At 52.1% G+C, this 20,418-nt stretch overlaps 7 protein-coding genes across 7 annotated transcripts; 2 read left to right on the top strand and 5 right to left on the bottom strand.

Annotated features, from left to right (window-relative positions):
• Positions 1 to 314: 314 nt before the first annotated feature.
• On the bottom strand, positions 315 to 1,135 carry EPUS_01635 (uncharacterized protein; the record flags this gene model as incomplete). The annotated part of the gene is made up of 2 exons (XM_007788773.1): positions 315 to 433; positions 490 to 1,135. The coding sequence occupies 2 exons, from the start codon at positions 1,133 to 1,135 to the stop codon at positions 315 to 317; spliced, it is 765 nt and encodes a 254-aa protein (XP_007786963.1).
• A 29-nt stretch (positions 1,136 to 1,164) lies between these two features.
• Positions 1,165 to 2,110, bottom strand: EPUS_01636 (uncharacterized protein; the record flags this gene model as incomplete). The annotated part of the gene is made up of 2 exons (XM_007788774.1): positions 1,165 to 1,765; positions 1,830 to 2,110. 2 exons carry the CDS (start codon positions 2,108 to 2,110, stop codon positions 1,165 to 1,167), a joined length of 882 nt encoding a protein of 293 aa, XP_007786964.1.
• Positions 2,111 to 2,757: 647 nt separating this feature from the next.
• Positions 2,758 to 4,527, bottom strand: EPUS_01637 (uncharacterized protein; the record flags this gene model as incomplete). Its single annotated transcript, XM_007788775.1, has 1 exon — positions 2,758 to 4,527. The coding sequence occupies one exon, from the start codon at positions 4,525 to 4,527 to the stop codon at positions 2,758 to 2,760; it is 1,770 nt and encodes a 589-aa protein (XP_007786965.1).
• Positions 4,528 to 5,755: 1,228 nt separating this feature from the next.
• Positions 5,756 to 7,462, top strand: EPUS_01638 (uncharacterized protein; the record flags this gene model as incomplete). The annotated part of the gene is made up of 1 exon (XM_007788776.1): positions 5,756 to 7,462. One exon carries the CDS (start codon positions 5,756 to 5,758, stop codon positions 7,460 to 7,462), a length of 1,707 nt encoding a protein of 568 aa, XP_007786966.1.
• Positions 7,463 to 9,769: 2,307 nt separating this feature from the next.
• On the bottom strand, positions 9,770 to 12,187 carry EPUS_01639 (uncharacterized protein; the record flags this gene model as incomplete). Its single annotated transcript, XM_007788777.1, has 4 exons — positions 9,770 to 10,407; positions 10,479 to 10,839; positions 11,649 to 11,994; positions 12,063 to 12,187. 4 exons carry the CDS (start codon positions 12,185 to 12,187, stop codon positions 9,770 to 9,772), a joined length of 1,470 nt encoding a protein of 489 aa, XP_007786967.1.
• Positions 12,188 to 13,240: 1,053 nt separating this feature from the next.
• Positions 13,241 to 15,018, bottom strand: EPUS_01640 (uncharacterized protein; the record flags this gene model as incomplete). Its single annotated transcript, XM_007788778.1, has 4 exons — positions 13,241 to 13,812; positions 13,872 to 14,463; positions 14,516 to 14,847; positions 14,910 to 15,018. 4 exons carry the CDS (start codon positions 15,016 to 15,018, stop codon positions 13,241 to 13,243), a joined length of 1,605 nt encoding a protein of 534 aa, XP_007786968.1.
• Positions 15,019 to 18,642: 3,624 nt separating this feature from the next.
• EPUS_01641 (uncharacterized protein) lies at positions 18,643 to 19,808 on the top strand (the record flags this gene model as incomplete). Its single annotated transcript, XM_007788779.1, has 3 exons — positions 18,643 to 18,688; positions 18,739 to 19,424; positions 19,482 to 19,808. 3 exons carry the CDS (start codon positions 18,643 to 18,645, stop codon positions 19,806 to 19,808), a joined length of 1,059 nt encoding a protein of 352 aa, XP_007786969.1.
• Between the last annotated feature and the right edge of the window lie 610 nt (positions 19,809 to 20,418).

Consider the following 20,418-nt stretch of genomic DNA (forward strand, 5'->3'; position numbering starts at 1 on the left):
GGGGCGCACAGGCTCTTGATTACTGAACGATCACAGGAGAGGACAAGAAGCGTGTGATATCCCCTTGGCTGCCTTCACGGCACAGGCTTCTGGAGATGGTGGCCGCATTCAGTGTGCGCCCAGTGTAGATGTCTTTGTAATATCAGTCACAAAGCAGCCTGGGTAATGGCAGGGGATCCTGACGAGGGGCACTAACATTCTCTACCTGGTAGCTTCCCCACTCCGCCTATCAATGATCCTGCTTCGATCGCCTCCGAAGCTTGAAGGGAATCGGGTTCTTCGGTCGCAAAGTCCCCAGCCCAAACTTCGCATACCTAGCTCATTTCAATATCCCCAGTTAAAATCTCCATGTCAAAATTCTCCACCATCAAAGCACACGCAAGAAGAATCGCGCTCTTGGCCAGAAACCGACCAGGGCAAATCGCATGCTCGCCTGTCATCGCGTGAGCCATTGCCTCTGTCGAACAAAAAAGGATCATGATAGCTTACCTCCATACGGGATCCACGACCCCTCAAGTCCATTCATCGAGACAAAAGGCTTGTCGTTTTCCGACGCTTCGCTCTTTTTCTTCTCACTCCCCACCTCGTGCATTACTTCAGGCCTGACTGGTCCACTGAAAGGATCCGACGGATCAACGATGAACCGCTCACCCCAGTTTGAATCCACGGGATGACGACCGTTTTGCGTATTCCAGAAATGGTCGTCCATGTGCGAAATCCCCGAATTCACAAAAACAATGCGCTCTTTCGGGATCCGCCATTGACCGACCGGGATGTCGGCGTGCTGGTTGGAAGTCAGGAAGTATGACTTCACGTACACGCGGAGGGTTTCGCAGTATATGGAGACGAGGAGGGGGTTATTTGCCAGGACTTTGTCGTCGGGGTGCTCGGATACTTTGGTGTTTGTTCGAGGCTGGTGCGGACGCGGGCGAGGAGGGATGGGTCTTTGAAGGTGTGCAGTGTGGCCATCATGGACGACGGAACGATGTTGGACACGGACGCCCAGATTAGGCCGAGGTCGGCTGAGGCTAGGGAGTCGTCGTCCTGGTTGTCGACGGCGAGTAAGGTGGTTGGCCGGGCCTTCATGAGACCTGACCCCCAGTAGGGATCGAATTCGCCGTCGGCGTCGAGACATGATGTGCTGTGGTGCCTTCGCCCATGGATTTAATATTTCTTCAGTCCATCGAGCAAGCTCCTTCTAACTTGAGCAAATCCAGGGACGAGGAAATCGGGAATGCCCTTTGCGAGCTTGGGTAAGAACTTATCGAACTTCCAGAAGTCGTCGCAGAAGTTGGGGTTCAGGTCGAACAGGGCCGGACCAGCCAGGGACTCCATAATCGAGGTGCCAACCAGCTCTTGGAAGAATTTCATCAGGTCTGGGTATTCAACCCAGTCATGCCCGACCGGGGTGTTATCCATCCGTCCAACGATGGCTTCGGCCGTGCGCTTTGTCAACGGCTTCAGTCCCGCACCAGTCAGCCCTTTCAGGATCTCATGGTGCGTGATCCAATCGACACGGTTCCGTGGCTCGACCTGGCTTCCCCGGAATGGTTTGTGGAAGGGTCCGGAATCATCCTTGTTATATACGGAGAGGGCTTCCTTCTTCATGCCAAAGAAGTACTTCAGGACTAGGATGTACGGCTCGATGGGACTCGAGAGCGAATTTTGTTTCCACAGTGCAGCGACGCTGTGCCGGTCTTGGATGAAGTAGAGTTCTCTGCCAAGGAAGCGGACGCGACAGGATGTGAGCTTGCCGCGGAACGTCCTGGGTGCGTCTCACTCGTCAGTCACCGAGTCGGAAGTGGTTTGGAAAGGGGCCTTTTCCTTACGTGGCTCGGTCGAGGAAGCTCTGGCCGTTGAAGAGAACCGTGACCGCGCCGCCGATCCACGGAATGAACGATGGGTATCTTGGTGGGGGTTGGCCGGGCTTCCCATGTGTGCGAGTCCAGTAGTGTAGGGCCCATGAAAGAGCATAGTTGAAAATGAGGGAGAAGAATGTCAGGGCTACTAGTAGTGCTGTTGTTGCTTTGACATTGTCTAGCAAAGGTGATAGTGCTAACTTCTCGAGTGGACGAAAGCTGAATTCTTTGCCAATGAGGAGAGAAGACATGATGGGTACACAGCAGAACAGTGCCTGTGATACTGCTACATCCATATGCTTTTGTAGCTATTACATGCGAAAACAAGAAAGCCTACTTTACACGCCGCTGCTCCGTCGAATGATCTCACAGCTCTCCATCGGTACGCTTCCGGTATCTGGATGCCTAGGAACAGACTCGAAATCTCAGAAGTGTCAACTATCTCTATTTGAGACCGTTCAAGTCATTAGAGCTAAATCGACCGAAGAAGAGTAAAAAGAGATCAAAGAATATAGTCACAAACTGCGCAGACACGAATGGAGAGGGTTGAGAGCTCGCAAACGGGTACAGCTTCACAGCCAATTGACGTTGACGAGGAGTTCAATGCCGGGGAAGACCCTCTCGAAATCGAGCGACAGCGTCGACGACAGCCTCCTTCATCAGCATCAACGTCCTTGGCTGGCTGGGCTGGCTGGCTGGTGCTTTTTATACTTATTCTAGCACTAGTTATAATAATAATCTTATTTAAGAGAGCTCGTGATGATTTACATTACATAGATAGATAGGGTGAATGTTGATTAGGTTTTGTTGATGAAATATTATTCCTCCGGCCCAAGGGTAGGGAGGGTTGGTTCGGCTTCTTGCTCCGTCGACCTATGCAACCACTTGGTACAGTATATCATGACCACCAATCCTTCACCCTGCCCATCTCCACCTCTTCTCCCCCGTCGAACTGCCACCCACCACCACCATCTTCATCTCCCACCCCATCCAAACCGTGGTTCCCAACCCCACCCCCCTCGAGTCCCATCTCCATCCCCATCCCGCCACTTATCCCCCTCCTCACCTCCCCTTCCCACTCCTTCAGTGCCCTCAACTCCCACCCCCCAAACAACAGGCCGATCAACCCGTCCACCGTCCCGGCCATCAGCCCCAGACTACTCAACACCAGCAAGATACAAGACACGTAGTTTGCAGGTGAGAACCGGACGGCGACGAAGCAGGACAGGGTGATGACGATGGAGGCGAGGAAGTGGATGCAGCGGCGGCGGCGGAGGAGGGTTAGAATTTTGGGGATGTCGAGGGGATAAGAGGAGAGGGTTTTGTCGATGGGAGTGATGGTGTTTCCGTTCTGCTCATCTCTAATTCTCCCTGGTGTAGTAGTCCACGCAATCTCGGTCTCGACAGCAAAATGGTCACTCAGACTGCATTTCAGGTCTGGATGTCGCTCCGTCATGCGGATGCTTGCTTCTTTGACTGTCCACTCTCCATTCCCATCCCTACTTCCAACCCTACCCCGAGGGTTGCTACCATCACCAAAGAAGACATAATCCAGCCTCTTCGCCCTCGGATCCTCCTCGTGCAAACCAACAACCCTGTCAATCCCCTTCTTCAGCAGATCCCGCTGAGCCCGCTTCTCCCACCTCCATGTATTAAACACCGAATCACATGTATGACCATGCTTCAGCAAAGTCTCCTCTACCGTCGGCGGCCCCGTCCTACTCTTCCCCAGTCCCCCTTTCCCGCTCAGCTCCCTCAGTCTTTCCCGCTCACGCTCCTCAATCCAAGCACCCCAGCTACTATCCGGAAACCTCTCTTGCCAAACATCGCGCATCAGCCCTCTCGTCTGATGCTGAATAACAGCACACTCGATCCCGCCAGGCGACATGTTGAAATCCCCACACGCTACAACCAGATTCCCGCGTTCCAGTGCATGCCGCATCATCCGCGCGATCTGCCACGCCTGGGCCACGCGATGCACAGAATACGTGTCCTTTCCCTCCTTCCCCTCATTATACGGCGCATGGAGGTGCGTGTTGAAGACCTCGAGATACCTGGCCTGAGCAGCGTCATCATCCCTCCGGCAGAACTTTCTCGGTAGAGCGATCCGTGCGACGGCAACGCCCTTCCCGACGAACCAATCTCCCCTCCAGAACGCACTGGGTCTTCCATTCAGCGCGTAGGGAACCATTTCGGTTTCAACGATGCGCCATTTGGAGAGGATGACTAGTCCGCCGCCGAAACAGCCCGAGTGGTAGAATTTACCGTGGCGATATCGAGGGGAGAGGAGGCGGCGGAGGAGGGCGTAGTTGGGGTAGGTCCAGCATTCTTGGAGGCAGATTATGTCTGGGGGGTTGGGGGAAGTGGCGATGAGGTGGGCGATGTGAGTGAGACGTTCGGGTCGGTAAGGAGAGATGTGTTTAAGGGCCCAGATGTTGTGGGTGAGGATCCTGATTCTGGGCTGCAGGTCTTCACTTGGAATAGAAGGAGGGTTTTGTTCATGTTGGTCTTGCTGCTTGGTTTTCCGTGCCTGAGGGAGAGATTGCATGGATATCGACATGCCGTTTTCATTTCCGTTTCCCTTTCTAGTTTCGTGGCTGCTATCGTTTTGATAAGTCGACGTGCTTCTGTTGTGGTTTTTCGGCTGAGTAGTAGCGATAGGAGCCATGATAATCAGCCGCTTTCTCTCTTTCTCTGCCTGTCTCACAGATGCTCAACTAGTCTATCGGAGATCCCAGGCTCAAATCTCTTGTTCTGTTTCTGGATCAATATGGGAGCCTTTTCTTCGGCCTTTTTATACGAATATGCACATCCGCGGCGAAAGACGACAAGACCAAGAAGGGTGCATATGAAGAAGCGCCCAGCTGTATCTCATATTATGCAGACCTGTCCTCACAACTTAAAGGTTGGCTCGATGTGATACTTCTCCGTCGTTGCAGGAATTTTGACATGCCGAGAGAGTGGGCGCGTTGTACATCATGCCGTGGAGACGTGTCTCTATCGGCGTAGGGACGAAGACGAAGATCTAAAACAACAACTGCTCGTCGGGTTGCTTTATAGTCCATAAGAGAATGAGAATGCAACTGGCCCGACTCCTCGTTGCAGCTGCAAGTTATTTCACACGGTTCAAGCACCCCACCAGAACGTCGACTGCTATACAAGTCCCGTCCGGTTAAATACTGTTGAACTCAAAAATACAGTTCGCGCTATTTTGCTACGTGTGTCACCAGCGTTTTGTTACAAAACTGATACGCGTTTTCCTTGGCCCCGCATGTATTTTTGGTATGTACGTTTCGCGCTATTTCGCTTGGTATAGCAGCTTTGGACGTATAAATGCGCTCTCTTTTCGCACCGAATAGATAGAACAACTTACTATTTTACACACTATCCATCGATTAGTCAGCACAGTCCATCAAATACTTATACTTATCTCAGATTTACTCTCACCTTCCACCACAACTACGGACCAAATGGTCCAGCCTTGGCTACGCTATTTATTACCTTATGATATTCTCTACATATGAATGAAACAAGCCCACTATGTGCCGTCTGTGCTGACATTCTGCACTGCCAGAATCTGTGTCATGTTTCGCCGGGTGTGTTCGTGCGACATCATCTCGACATGAAAAGCTTGACGGAGGCGGTACGTTCAAAATGCTACATCTGTACCATTGTCTGGGATTGCCATTTCACAGACAAGAAAGCTGCTAGCCGGACAAAGTTGAGGGGTATGGGTTGGAGCTGGCAAGGAGAAGAGCCTGAGGAAGGAGTTGTCTGCTTCTCGATTAATATATTCCCGAAGGCTGATGCTAATTACGCATCGAAACAAGTCACCTTCCGCCTGGTGGACTGTGAAGGTAATCGATTCCATTGACTCTTTTCCTCTTGCACCCGACATGTTGAACCTGGTCACAGAGTCCAAATTCCGGCGGCATTTTTCATACAGGAATCTGCCACCGGCTACATCATCCCTATCCAGCCTTGGTGTTGCCTACAGCTGGTATCTTGCATGCCGCGCTATGCACAAGGCCTGTCGTCGGCTTCAAAGGGGTTCGAATTGGTATCCTACAAGACTCCTTGACGTTGGAGTGCCAGGAGATCTGAAATGGAAGCTCCACATATGTGCTGAGGACGACCTGTTCTCTCCAAATTATATGACTATAAGCTACCGTTGGGGAAGCCTTCCGAGCCTAACGCTTGTGCAGTCGAACATCAACGAATTAAGAAGAGGGAAATTGACAGAAGAGCTACCCCAAACGTTCCGTGATGCCATTATCGTGTTACATCGATTTTCAATACGATACCTCTGGATTGACAGTCTCTGCATCATACAAGATTCGCTAGAAGATTGGGAAAAGGAGTCTTCAATGATGCGTGACGTCTATGCAAACTCTTGCTGTAACATCTCTGCCACAGCTTCTTCAGAGCCCTTGGGTGGTCTCTTCCGGAACCATCAGAAGGGCCCTATACAGCCTGGAGTAGTAGCCATGAATATTGGTCCTGTTCAAAAGAAATACTACATCCTCGATAGCTCATACTGGGACCGTCAAGTGTTAAACACGGTTCTCAATCAACGAGGTTGGGTATTTCAAGAAAGACTTTTGGCTCCTAGAGTCCTTCATTTTGCAAGTCATCAGATACTTTTTGAATGCTTTTCTGATCAAAAGTGTGAGGCTTTTGTTCAAGGAATACCATGGCAAAATTCTCTTAAATCATTCGAGGCGATCTTTATCCCAACCCCGCAGGAACAAAACATCATGTCCGATGCAGCGTTCGACTTGTGGATCAATCTGGTCGAATTGTACACTAGGTGCGACTTGACAAAACCTGACGACAGGTTGGCTGCATTTTCCGGACTGGCACATCTGTTTCAGGATACTAACGGTGATGACTATCTCAGTGGCATATGGAGATCACGACTCTTGGAGTCTTTATATTGGGAAGCTGAACGACCCATGAGAAGGGCTCTAGGCGTTTATATCGCCCCGTCGTGGTCCTGGGCCTGTGGGAATGGCCCTATAAAGTGGAACCGGCCTCAACGAGGGTATACGCGATTGAGCTCGGTGCTTGATGCTCGCACTCAAAACGCCTCGTCTGATTGCACTGGCCGAGTGGTGGGTGGTTCCATTAGGGTACGAGGGCTCTTGTTGCGGGCGACTTGTGAAGACTCTGTCACTCGAGGACGGCCATGCGTGCTAGCGTTAAAGTCAAAGCCTACTCTTACCAATAACAGGGCAACCTTTACAAACGAGACAGAGCCACCGCTCCCGGCTTTAGTGCATTTCAGCAACGACTCGCCATACGTCATATCAACTTTGAATGAAGACTTCGAGGACACCAATTATGGTGGTGACGAGGACATTTATTGTCTAGTATTGCACGCTCAATCGGTGATCTGGGAGGAATCCTTTTCCGACACGTTCCTAGAGGGAGTGATCCTCAAGCCTGTTTCGCCGTCCTCCTCCGAGAGCTTTGTCCGGACAGGAACCTTCCGGATCCGCGGACGAGAATGTGCAGAGAAGTCTGGTGTTCGCATCAATATAAAAGATGGCTCAGCTTGCTTGAGTGAAACAAGTCAGCTGACAGAGATCACGATTGTCTAAGGCAGGAAAATCCTGGACTCCGTCTCGTTCTGGGGCGTCATAGAAAAGCCGTGGAGCAGATATCCTCTCCCTCGGATTTCGGGTAATGGGCACAGTTTGTTGAACACACTTCCTCATACTCCAGTAGCCTGGCTATGGATATCCTGTCTCACGGGAATGGTTCCTCATTCGGGGTGGCGAGAAATGGTAGTGATTCGCATTGCCGCATGCCGCGACAAAGTAGCAACAGGATCTGACATTAGAAAATTCACCAACCCGGTCTGCCCCTGAAGCCCTTGTCACACAAGACTCTCTTTTCTTTTTATTAGGAACCCCAACACGGAGAAGCCCTTGCCAAATTGGCTCCGCACAATACGTTGACCAATCTAAGCCTTCGTGACCTCCCTCATCCAGACCCCAACCACGGCATCTGCTCAACTTCCGACTTAGCACTCAAAAGATCGATGTTTCCGCCAATAGAACAGTGCTGGGTACTCAAATACGGAGGGAGCTGTCTGGCTACGTTTCTAAACAATCAAAGAAAGCAAGATGTTCATTTCTTGTCATCAAAAATCGTTCTTGAACGCACTATAGCTGTCTCATGGTTCTCTTTCTTGGGGGAAAGCATTCCGGCTGGACTCGAGGCGCTCTCGCACGATCAACGCTCTGCTATCCCGCCATCTTCCTACCGGGACCATGAGCGCTCCCTATATCCCCCAGATCTACGTGACTTAACCTCTGGGCAGATTCCGTTGAGCGCCTGGTCAATGATCTGATATCCAGCTTCCCCTTCGCACGCGCACTGCATCAGCTGCACAACCATCCTCGCCTTCAGGGCTTCCACCGAGCATCCTTTCGCCCATTGCTGACCAATCGGACGCTGATTTCGATTCTCCATTCTCCGTTTTTAAGTCCATATAAAACTCATCACACCCAAAAACAACGAGTCGTTCAAGGACCGACCAAGAGCGTCAGAGGATCGCTTGTCGATTGTGGGGTTTTACTTTTTGTCGCTGCTGTACGGGCCTCCTTTTGCGGTTTAGAAGTCCAATCAAACTCTACCTCTACCAGTCGTGATCATTCAGGCTGTATTTCCCCGATCGAGTCTCCCTGCATGAGATATTCCTCAACATGCTCTGATAACACTGATCCACATTGTTGCGGTAGCACCTTCTCGGTATTATACGTCCCGAACGCCTTCGTTGGTCCCCACCATCTTCTCGACCGAGCCCCAAGAAACCAACCATGCCCACCGAAGATATATAACCGCAGCAACCCAGAACCCACCCAAATTGGGCGAAAAAGTCTTGAGATCCGGTATTTAACTGCGGTCCAGAACTGCAGTGCCAGAAACCCACCTGACTAGGCCCTTCCCCACTGCTTGCATCCCGTATAAGGCCGGATGTGCAGGGCACGTCACCGGAAGGGACAGAACTTGTCACTTTACTCATTTGCGCTGATCCCCACTCTCAATCACGCGCGGGCTTTCCTGGTCAGAATCCGGCTGAGCTTCTTCGCCTGGTTAGAATCGTTTGGATGGGCACAGAGCTGTAGACAGATTTCCAGATATTCTACCCGCCCTTTCTCTTTCGGAGCCCATCACTGAACATAAGTAGAAGCGGAGAACGTGGATCATACGGCCAGCTAGCGTGAATAGCAGAAATTGCCGACCTGCATCGAGCGGCTGGGCTCTGAGAAGGAGAAAAAAGAGTTATTCGCGGGTTTTCCAGAGTCACGGGGGGTGGGAGGGGGTATTTGTAGCAATCCTATCATGGATTTGTCTTGTGATGGGGAAAAAAGAGCATCTAAGTTGCTACATCAACACTTCTAGCCACTCTCTCAGCTTGATGGTGGAGGGGGGCCCCTGGAAATTTCACTGAAATCCGCTGCTACAGGAAAGGTCACAGCAGACGAGGGCAAAAATGGGAGGGAGGCATTGGCACAAGCACAAGTCCAGATGGAAGACCAGCTCTTTGCTCTTTCCGGAAAGGACGCCTCGCAACTTGCATACCCTTTTTTTTGGGCAGAAGTGTTCATCTACTATACTTGAAGAACCAGCCAGATACTCCAAGGCCTCATCTCCCAAACGCCACCAACTCCTCGCCTTACCCTTTTCCCTATGAGATCTGTTTTTACCTCTCACGTCCGAACCCAAGATCCCCAGCATTAAATTTCAGAGTCCCCGTATTTTTGAGCCCCGCCACTGATAGATAGATTATGAAAGGAAACAGCCAGGCGCCAACAAACTAAGCCAAGAGTATGGAAGCTACAGAAAGCCGGATATTCCAATAAAACTCGAGAACCGAACTCGCGTGAGAAAGGGGCCAATCACATCGGTCTCCTGCCGACCTGCAACAGACTCGGCGGTCCGGCCTGGCGACTCGAGCTCCCCTCATCCGCTGCGTACGCGTTGTAAGTCGGTGCGAAGGGACTCGAGCGGGGGAAGGAAGTCGAGCCCGCGGTGGCGGCCTGGAAGTGGTCGAATCGTGGTTGAGGCGGCGGTGGTGGTGGGTCGTAAGCGGTATTCTGCGGCATCAGCGTCTGGGCGCCGAGATCTGAACCGTAGGGATGGGTCGAGTTGGCGCCGCGGTAACTCCCCGGCTGGTCGAGAGAATCGTCGTGATGTGGCAACTCACGGTATCCGCCTCTGCTTGTCCGTCCTGCCGCTGCCGCTACTGGAATAACGCCCGGTGCCTGACCAGGCTGAGCGATATCGCCCATCTCGACGTCGCCGCCATAGGGGTTGGAGTTCTCCACCTTGGCATCCGCCCACGTGGGCATCGCCGGCAGGGAATCCCCATTGATCTTCTGCCCCGGCACGTCGAACGTCGCCGTGTTGGGACCGTTGTAGGCGGGCGGGCCATAATTCGGCGTGTAGCCGCCCGTGTACGGGTTCGCGGCCGCGATAGCTCGAGGGCGGCGGCGCATCCACATCCGCGTACTTGGACCGTTTCCGCGCGCGGCCGCTCGGACAGCAGCGGTTGAAGGAGGAGAAGCAGCCGCAGCAGCAGGACAGCCCGCAGCAGCAGCATCGCACGCAGCACCAGAGCACCGACACGGCGATCATCACCGCCACGATGATGCCGATGATGGCCGGCCACTTGCAGTACGCCTTTTGCATGCAGCTGTCCCAGCTCGAGAAGGTCTGCGGCGCATTTTGGATCTCGTTGATCGTGGTGGACATGATGACCTCGGCCTGGCTTTTCCTGCTGTACGCTGCCCGAATGGGGGGTAGAGCGAGGGGATGGGAAGGGTAGGGTAAGATAGGATAGGATCAACGCGGTTGGTTTAGTCGCAGCGAGAGTGGTAGCAGAACATGTGCATGTGCCTGGACGATCTCTGCGAATCTCAGGGGAGGGGCCCGTAAGCAGTAGCCAGCAGTGAACGAAGAAGGTAAACTATCTCGAGAGGTGAGATGTAAACTCCTCGGGCAATGGATCCCAAACGTGAGGTTTTTTTTGCCCGAGAGGGGGTAATCAATGTGTGGAAAACCGGCCTGCGGTCGAAAGCTTTACGTATCTCCTGGAATTGGATTTGTTCGAAATGCCCCCACCGTGTGAGAGCTCTGAAAGTCAGTGAGTGAGTGAGTATTCTGTACCAGACAATGCCAATGCGAATGCCAATGCGAATGTGACAAAACAAAAACGAGATAGAAGCAAGGGCGAACAGTCAGTCGTGCTGGGTTGCAGAGATTGTTCTCCCCCCCCCCTTATCCCGATCGCCAGGGGTCGAAACGCCGTTGAAAACGGGCGCAAGCGCCAAGAGGCGTCGCAAATTCGATTCAAGAGTTGAACTTGGTCTGACTACGTACTATGTAAGGGGCGGCTGGAAACGTGGAGAATGTGATTTATCCTTGCTTCATACGGCCCATGTTTCACAGTCATATTAGGTATCCTTCATATCTTCTAGGCTGGAAGCTGGGAAAACCGTACAAAGATAGGCCTTTTCATCGCAAAAGTATTACTAGCAGCGTGTATTAAGCACTGTCAAGGGTAAAAATTCTGTTGAATTCGCCAGAAACGCCACAAAACGTCATGGGAGGAGGAGGACGAGGAGGAAAAACCCCGTGCGAAAGTCTTGAGCCGTCCTTAATGGTACAATTAGGTATACTGCTTGGTATTGCGCCGCTTTTTTCGCAAAGAGAACACCCACGCGGCCCACTCACTTCGCAGTTCCCCATCTGTGGCCTCGTCCATAACTATCTCACTATCCCATCTTTACCGGGCGGAGGTCCAGCCGGGGGCTCGTAGACTTGATCACCGGCGCGGTAAGCATTCGATGGCGGCTGAAGCTCTGTGGCGCCAGTTTGCTGACCACCATAATAGCCTTGGTTTCCTCCGTATCCCCCTTGATTCTGGTTGTAGTAGCCTCCCTCCTGTCCCTGTCCATACGCAGGGGCTGGCTGGTTGCCGTACTGAGGTTGTTGCTGCGTCTGGTTCTGGTACTGCGGATTGTACGTTGCAGCGCCGTGACCGGCGGGGGTGTTGCCGACCCATCCGGTGCCGTAGAATGGCTGCAGGCCTCTCTTGCGACGCCGTCGTGCGGAAAGGCAGCTGGGGGGATCAAGGGTTAGCGAGAGTCAGAGACGAGATGAGATGAGATCGAGTGGAATGGCACGTACCTAAACAGGAAGAAGAACAGGATGAACGAGATGACAATCACGGCAAAGAGAACCCATCTTCCCCAGGTATTCCATGCGCGATTACAGGTGTAGACACGGCCATAGCGATCATAGCATCTTGCCATTGCGATGGGGACAGAGGGTAAGGACCCTGTGGCGTTGCCAATCTCTCGAAATGAGCTGTTACGAGGTTCGGAGCGAACTAATCAGGCGTTCAGTTTAGAGTAATGGCCTCAGAAAGACAGCCGGAATGGTGATGAGGATAGGAAGAAGGTAGAAAAGGCAAAGGCAAAGCCTGTTATGTGGCTCACACTGCAATACTACGTATGTTTGCAATAGAGGCTTGAAGGCAGGCTTGAAGGGAGGCGGGAGCTCTGGCGAAGTTGAAGTGGAAGTGCCAGTTGGCTGTGCGGGTGGGCTGTGCAGTCAATCTGACGTGTTTGCCAAGCAGTTTGTCCGTTTACGTAGTACTAGTAACAGGTCAATGATTCAATGAACCCTCAATTTCGCCTTGGAATTGTTCCCAATCAAAATGCCGCAATAACACCATGCACTCGCACTCGCACTCGCCAGCAGCTGCTAGTCCACCACTGCAGCAGGTACGGTCAGGTGCGATCAAAAATGTTGGCAGCACAGGCAGGTTAGAGTGTCCTTATGTCATGGTGACCAATCTACCTCGTCTTGCAGCGAATGTTTGGGGGGCTGAGCAAACTACGTACCCGGAATGATTACATGACCTTCTTAGAACAGGCAACCACTTCTGACTGGCTGCATAAACATGTAATTCTATATTGAGCCGAAGGAATTGCTTCAGGATGCTAGCTCGTAAGGAGGCGAGAAATATAGTTCGGTTGGACAGGGAGGGGAAGAGAAGCCAATCCAGGGTTCAAATTAAAAATGACTCAAAATACTGGGATATCAAGTACATAAATACAACTCTGTACCCTCAAACCTCTTCGCTTGCAAACCAGCCAGCCCAATTCTTGCGTGATAAATTCCTTTCCAGCCATCGGACATCTATACACTGGAGCAAGCCATGGGACGGAGTAATGTCCAACCGAAGGGGAACGACCCGGCAGTGCTCGAGAAATCTGGCAACTTAAGCAAGGGAGGTGGAAGTGGTAGAAAAGGTAGGCTCTCGAATTAAATGACCAAACCAGTGACAAGCGACGAGACTCTCATGCTGCCTTTTCGGCGTGTTTTTTCTCCTCGAGAGCCATGGCGTGTCGGTCGCCTCCGATACCGGTGTGCTCCTCACCGGCTGAATCACTGCCGCTCGACTTGCCTTCAATCATCGTGCTGTGCTCGCCGATGCCATGTCTCTCCTTCTGTGGGATACCGTGCTCGCCCTGGAACTGCTCGGTGCGGGACGGGGTCCAGGCAAGATAATCTCTCCGCACCTCGACGTAGTCATAGGCAAATTCGCCAAGCTGATCGTCATCCATGCCGAGCAATTCCGCCTCTTCAGACGCACGCAGGTGCAGGCCAGGGATGAAGTTGATACCATAGGCGATAATGGCGCTCATAACGAAGGCATAGGCGGTAGCGGCGACGATGTAGGCAAGCTGAATGTAGAGCTGCTTCCAGTTGCCAATGAGACCACCACCATAGCCGAGCCCAGTGTTGACACCGTCGAGACCAACAACCGCATCTGAGCCAAGAAAACCGTTGGCCATGAGGCCGAGGATGCCCGCGACTCCGTGCTCAGCGAACACATCCATAGAGTCATCGATCTTGACCCAGTATTTGACTGTGAGTGGCAAGTTAGCACCCAAGATATCCCAAATCCGTGGCCTAGAAAATACTTACTCTTGGTAGCCCAATTGCAGACACCACCAGTAAGGATGCCGAGAATAATACTTCCCCAGGGCGTAAGGTAACCAGACGCTGGCGTTGCTGCAACGAGACCGGAGATAGTACCGGAACACCAGCCCACCATCGACCACTTTCTGGCCAATCTCCAGTCCAGCAAAACCCAGGTCATGGCCGCAAACATGGCCGTCAGATTCGTATTCCAGCAAGCCATGACAGCTCGTAGATTGGCACCAAAGGATGATCCGCCGTTGAATCCCAGCCAGCCAAACCATAGGAAAACGGTACCGAGAAGGATGAGCGATACGTTGTGAGGACGAAAGTTCAGCATCATGCGCTCCTGTCGTCGGCCCAAGACCATGGAGTATGCGAGTGCAGACATTCCCGACACGATCTCGACAGGCCCACCACCGGCATAATCGAGAACACCATACAGGTAACCCCACCCGTTGACATTCCAGGCCCAGCATGCGACCGGACAGTAGACGAGAGTGGCCCATAGGAAGACGAATACCATGGCCGGAATCATGCGCCCACGTTCTGCCACGGCACCCATGACGATAGCTGCGGTAACAGCACAGAATTGCATCTGGCCATCGTCAGTAACAAGAGCCGAAGGGAATTTGAGGCAATCAACGCACCTGGTAGAAGGAATATAAAAGGTCAGGAATCAGAGGCGACCCGGGACTTGGGTTGCCAAGAGTATTCATCAAACCAAAGTGGCGTAGGTTACCGATGTATCCGTTCGTTGCTGTCGGCGAAAATGCCAAAGAATAACCCCAGAAGTACCATTGAAAAGTGACGACAGAGGATGAAGCCATACAAGCCCAGATCATGGACAGAGCGGACTTTCTTCGTGCCAGACCAGAATAGAGGAAGCCAAGACCAGGCACCATGACCAACACCATGGCCGAGGCCACGATGATGTAGGCTTGATCGCCGGATTGGTACCATTTGTTCAGATTTTCTATCCCTGTTGGTTGAGTCTCGCGTCAGCTTGCATGTCATCGCAACATCCAGAGGAATAAGACATACTCGAGTCGCCGCCAATGCCGTTGGTCTGCAGAGAACTATTCGATGGAGCGCCCGTCCAGTTGTAGGACGCATACTCTGGCAAGTATGGTTGCGGATCGACGTCCGTCATCGCGGCGGCTTTTCTTTGTTCTCAGTCCTGGTTATCCAATGTCCGATTGTCGGTGTAGGTGAGGCACGTGACAGAAGCTCGAGGCAAGGGAGATCACTAGAGGCTGCACAGAGCTCGGATGCGATTCAACAGCCGATTTAGTGAAGGTGGGCAGAAGATTTGAGCGTCGAGATGGTATGAAGCGGAGGGCCAGCGAAGCGAGGGAGAGATGGGCACAGCACGGTTTAAGAATAAGTTGAAGGAGGCAGGAATACGGAGTTGGAAGCAAAGCTATGGGCAAAGCCAAGACAATAGGTCGAGTGGTAGACCGAGCGATCTATCTCTGGAATCCAGGTGCGCACTCCGCAGCTCAGCGAGGAATTGAGGCATCGACGCATCGAGTGCCGAGCTACTGCCTTGAGGGCCTGTTCCTTGAGGTCTTGGGATTACTCTCGCTTGATACGGGATGTCATAGATGGGGACAACGCAGCTGATTGGGCTGATTGGGCTGACTTGAGCTATCTAGCGCCAGTTCGGTGGGCGAAGTGGTCGATTGTGGGACTCGCCGCCTTTGCAGATTATAAGCTCCGGGGAAGCGAAGCCACGAGTCTTAATCTTAACCCCCACATGATTTGATGACAATGGATCATGCAGACCGCCAGAGGACGGGACGGAATCCATAATTGTGCTTGCAATACGCCGCCAAGAGAGCTTGTTGTGTGTGTCGATTTCAAAGTTTGCTGGGATTGGCCAGTGATATCGAATGTTGACGAGCTCCAATATCAATACCGGAATGTGGGAAAGAAAGCGTGCTTGGCTTGCTGATAAGGATGAGCGCGGTGATTTACTAATATCTGGTAATATCGAGTAATATCAAATCTCCATTAGCGTGGGTCCTTGTGAGCAAGGCCTGTGTGTTTGTTGCCATTTGTTTCCTCTCTTTTTGAACCAACCTACGTACGTACGTAGTAGTAGGAGTTCTTGCGGTGTGCCTTTGCGAATGCCATACTACGTACTAGCCTACAGGCTTTGCATCCTTTCTGCACTGCAACGTCGTCCTTTTGGCCCTGAGAATGGTAACACAGCATGGCCGGCCCTGCCTGCCAGGACCCAGTCAGCGCAGAGATCGCGGCTGCACATGGACTGGACAGATCCCCATTTTTAATCAGCGCGCAACGAGCTCGTCTTACGGAAGGCCCATTCTTGGTGACTGCGTGACACGAGGGCCTTGGTTTGCGACTACGTAGTACATGATCCACCTCAAATGCTCCATCGGCGGTATTTAGCACGGGCATTGGTGGGTTGGATGGCTGCGATGGCTGGGGAGTTGATAAGAAGTTGGCTGACGAATCATAATCGTCATCGCTATCAGACGCTAAGCACCACTAAGCACCGCAATCGCCAGGGTGGAGCCAGCTAAGCTTTCCCAGTCTTATCAGGGCCTGAGGGCCACGTGATACTCCGACTCAACAAGGAGATGAGGTTCCCAAAGCGCTTTAGAGAGTGGTACGCGCATAGTACTTGTCAATCCATCCCAAGCCTGCTAGACGGGTTGACAGAAGGGAACAGCCGCCAGGATCAAATGTGGAACCCCTGCTACCCAAGGCACACGCATAAGCTCTGCATGCTGTTCAAGCATACCACGTACACGAGTACCAGGAGCCGGCCTTTGAATCCTGGTAACCATCTGCTTCGAACGTGGTGCGGCTTCATCGTGCCGTGCTTCGAGTGCTCTGACTGCCGACGCCAGTATAGCCGCCATTGACAAACATGGTGTAGTATGCGGAGAGCAACACCGCTAATTCTCAGACACCCCCCCTATATTAGGTAGTCAACACCTCCTCCACATATGTCTCTCATCTGCGAAGGTGCGCTTGTACTCAGCCAATATGTATCCTGCAACAGTATTTAGTAATGCTGTATAGCCTTGAACAAGTACCTTACTAACCATATGTTCCGCTTTTCAGAGCATAGTACCACATTGTTGGCTATTTCCCGCCTCCCCTCCCTTGACAGCCGTTTTCTGGTCTAGATGATGACTCTGGAGCTGCTTGCCGCCAACTCCTCATACTCTCTTACCATCATCTCGGTCAACAATATCCTAAACAATATACTTACAACATGCATCGCAACACCAGCAGCGCCAGGCGCTAGGCACAGCTCTGAAGGGAACACTTGTTGCTCGTAGGCTGCGGCTTCCGGTCGATGGACAATGACAGCTGTATCATACAGGATTTCAGAGACCTGGAGGAGGGGCTCTTTGACCACTGTCCAGGAACATGCTACTCACCAGCAAGGGCACAGTTTTGGCCAGACTGGGACAAATGTGCCCGGGCCACTGCTTCGAGGGCTCGACGTAACTGCTGATCGGCACAACCATCTCCTGGAAAATGGTGGCCCAGGAAGGCGTCTTGAACGCTAAAAGTTGGAAACTCTGACACCAGTTGATTCTTTTTGACCAGAGAGAATGGACGAAGATAGGAGTGTGGCATGGAATATGAGCCCTGGATTGGAACATCCTTTGCACTTGTATGGTGGGCAACCTGCAAGTGCATGGCATCCAGTACTTACATTAGAGTTATCATAGCGTTCGAGATAGCATATCGAGGTACACATAATCAAGGGCTTGACGAGTCGCCAGTGCGTCATCATGGCAAGGAGACCAAGCCACAGGACCATGCGTCATCGGTTCCGCTGAGTTTCTGCTGTATAACGCTATTACCCAGGCGCGTATCTCCCAGAATTTACGGGCTTTTGAGATTCAATGGTGAACATCGACTGATCGATTAAGGGTGAGTGACTCTGAACAACCAAAGTCAATCAAAATTCTGTTCGCTTCAGCCATTCACCATCCACGAGCTCCACTTGAAAGGGTAAGTGATCTCAGGCATAGTGATAGACAACTGTGGGAAGCGAACATCTGCCTTGCTCCTAAATGAATCAGGAATCAGGAAACGGACCTAGTAAACGGCTGCGCACTAAACAGGACCGAAGCCTGATATTGTGTGGTAGCATAGAATGGAGAAGAAGGTGACGAAAGAGCGGCTTGATGTCCCCTGAAGGAACGAAACAAGAGGGATGATAATAAACATTCTGAGAAGTATGAGTGTGAGATCACGGCAGGTTTGGCATGATTGCATTAGAATTCGGGATCTAACACACGAGAGAATGATTCATAAAACCCAAGAGGGAAAGGATGATAGTCAAGCGCAAGGCGTATCCCGAAATGTCTGCAGTGACTATCTAGCAGTAACACCTTGGGAATAATGAAGGTACCGCTAGCGAAAAAGACTGCAACCGGTCCATCTGGGCACCATTTGAATGATCAAGAAGCTATGCGAGGACAGTTCCAAGACTGAACAGCAGGTTGATGATAAGGATAAATGCCGGAATGCTAGTAAGCACATCACGATACTAGATCCACCAATATGGCCAGTTGAACAATTAAATTGACTTCCATATTGTGAAGTTGAAGCTCAAGTTCGAAGCAAGGCAAATGGAGATGCAGCAACCCCTGTCCACATTTCGACTAGCCCAATAATATCTTGGCACCAACTTTCAACAGTCGAAGCTCTGAACATTTTATCAATGGATCAACTTCCATAACGAGGCACTAACAAAACCACGCAAGACCCCTGAAATGCGATGAATCCAGCTCACCAAGGCGCAAAACGCGTCGCCTCATCCCTTCGTGAGCACGCTCCAGCATCCCGCTTACCATTTCCTCGCTAACCAAACCAGCCTCTTCCAAAAACCACATCTGCCTCACCTGCCGCCTCAGCATCGCCTCCCAACCTCCACGTCACCGCAGCTACGCCAGCACCGCGACCGCACCCATCCGCCCGCCTCCTTCCCAAGCCACAACCCAACTGACTCCTCCCTCAACCTCAGCCCCGCCAACCTCCCAACCAGCCTACACCATCAAAGCCGGCATCGTCCTCTCCCGCCCCCCCCTCCTGACCCCGGATCCGCATCCCTTCGAAACAGCCTACTACCTCTACCAGCGGCGCCTGAACGAGCGCCTCGTCCTCCCCTTCACGCAGTATTTCTACTTCAAGCCGAACGGCGTCGCGGGCAGGGATGTGGGTGGGTATAACGCGTTCGGGAAGGAGGGGTGGAATGATGAGGCGTTGATGGGGGATGAGAGTGGGGAGAGGGAGGTGATTGTGAGGAAGTTGATCGAGGAGGAAGGGAGGGCGCGGAAGGATCAAGACGTTTTGGGGCAGGGAAAGGCGGATGCGGGTGTGGATATGGGTGGGCTGACGAGGAGAACCGAGGCGGACGAGATGGGGGATGTGAGGAGTTTGGAACGCGCGTTGACGAGGACTCTGTATTTACTGGTCAAGAGGAAGAGGGCGAAAGGGAAGGAGGGGGCGTACTGGAGTTTCCCGAGTGGTGTGCTGGAGGGAAAGGAGGGGTTGAAGGAGGTGAGTTCAAGAAACCACAGCCTGTCAAACTCCGAATGCTGATGACCTCTTTCCCAGGCAGCACAGCGAATCCTCGATTCCTCCTGCGGCCCAAACATGTTCACCTGGTTCGTCGGAAATCACCCCGTAGGCCACTACATTTACCACATCCGAAACCGGGCGCGAATCACCCAATCCGACTCTTCGCCAACGCCTGCCAACCAAACTCCCTTGGCAGGCGAAAAGACATTCTTCATGAAGGGTCGTATCGCAAAAGGCCAGGCGGATCCGAAGGGCAACGAGATGGGCGTCGAGGATTTCAAATGGCTTAGTAAAGAGGAGATCCAGAGGGAAGTTAGCCCACAGTATTGGGCTAGTGTCAAAAATATGCTGGTGGAGCAATGAGGAGGATGTGTATCAATTCAAAGCATAGCACATGATAAAGTAGCATTGGTCAGTCGCGTGTGCAAGCTATGTGATTCAATGGCCGTGTACTGTGTAGCAAAACAACGTCAGGGGGGACACACAGAGGGCCGCGAGACCTAATCCACCTGTAGATAATAGGAGGCCAAACAATATCGCTAAGTACAGACTGGTTCAAAGGTATTTTCCAAATTTCTCCAATGACAAGGAATTAAAACGAACGCTTCTCCTTAACGTAGTTGTGGCACAGATCTGTGATTCCACCCTTTCTTGAGAAAAGCTGGACACGAGACAACGGCTCCTGCGCCGAATGTCCTTCATAAGGCTTTTTGGAGGCACCAGTCCTTGCACGTGTACAGCGGACTGCATTCCACCTATTCCGAAATGGGTAACATCACCAGCCTCTGTAAACCGAAGTTATGCGCTTGGGTATCATGACGGTCGAGCATACCGACACTTTCGTAGATTTGTAAAAACAGACATGGCCGCAACGCGGGCCAGACATAAACAGAGAAATAGTGCTGCGTGACAAACATCGTACTGGGTATTGAGGCACGATTCTCCGCCCAAGCTGCAACAGGCAAGGACGACT

The sequence above is a fragment of the Endocarpon pusillum genome (assembly GCF_000464535.1).
Source record: "Endocarpon pusillum Z07020 unplaced genomic scaffold C721943, whole genome shotgun sequence".
Classification (NCBI taxonomy): Eukaryota; Fungi; Ascomycota; class Eurotiomycetes; order Verrucariales; family Verrucariaceae; genus Endocarpon; species Endocarpon pusillum.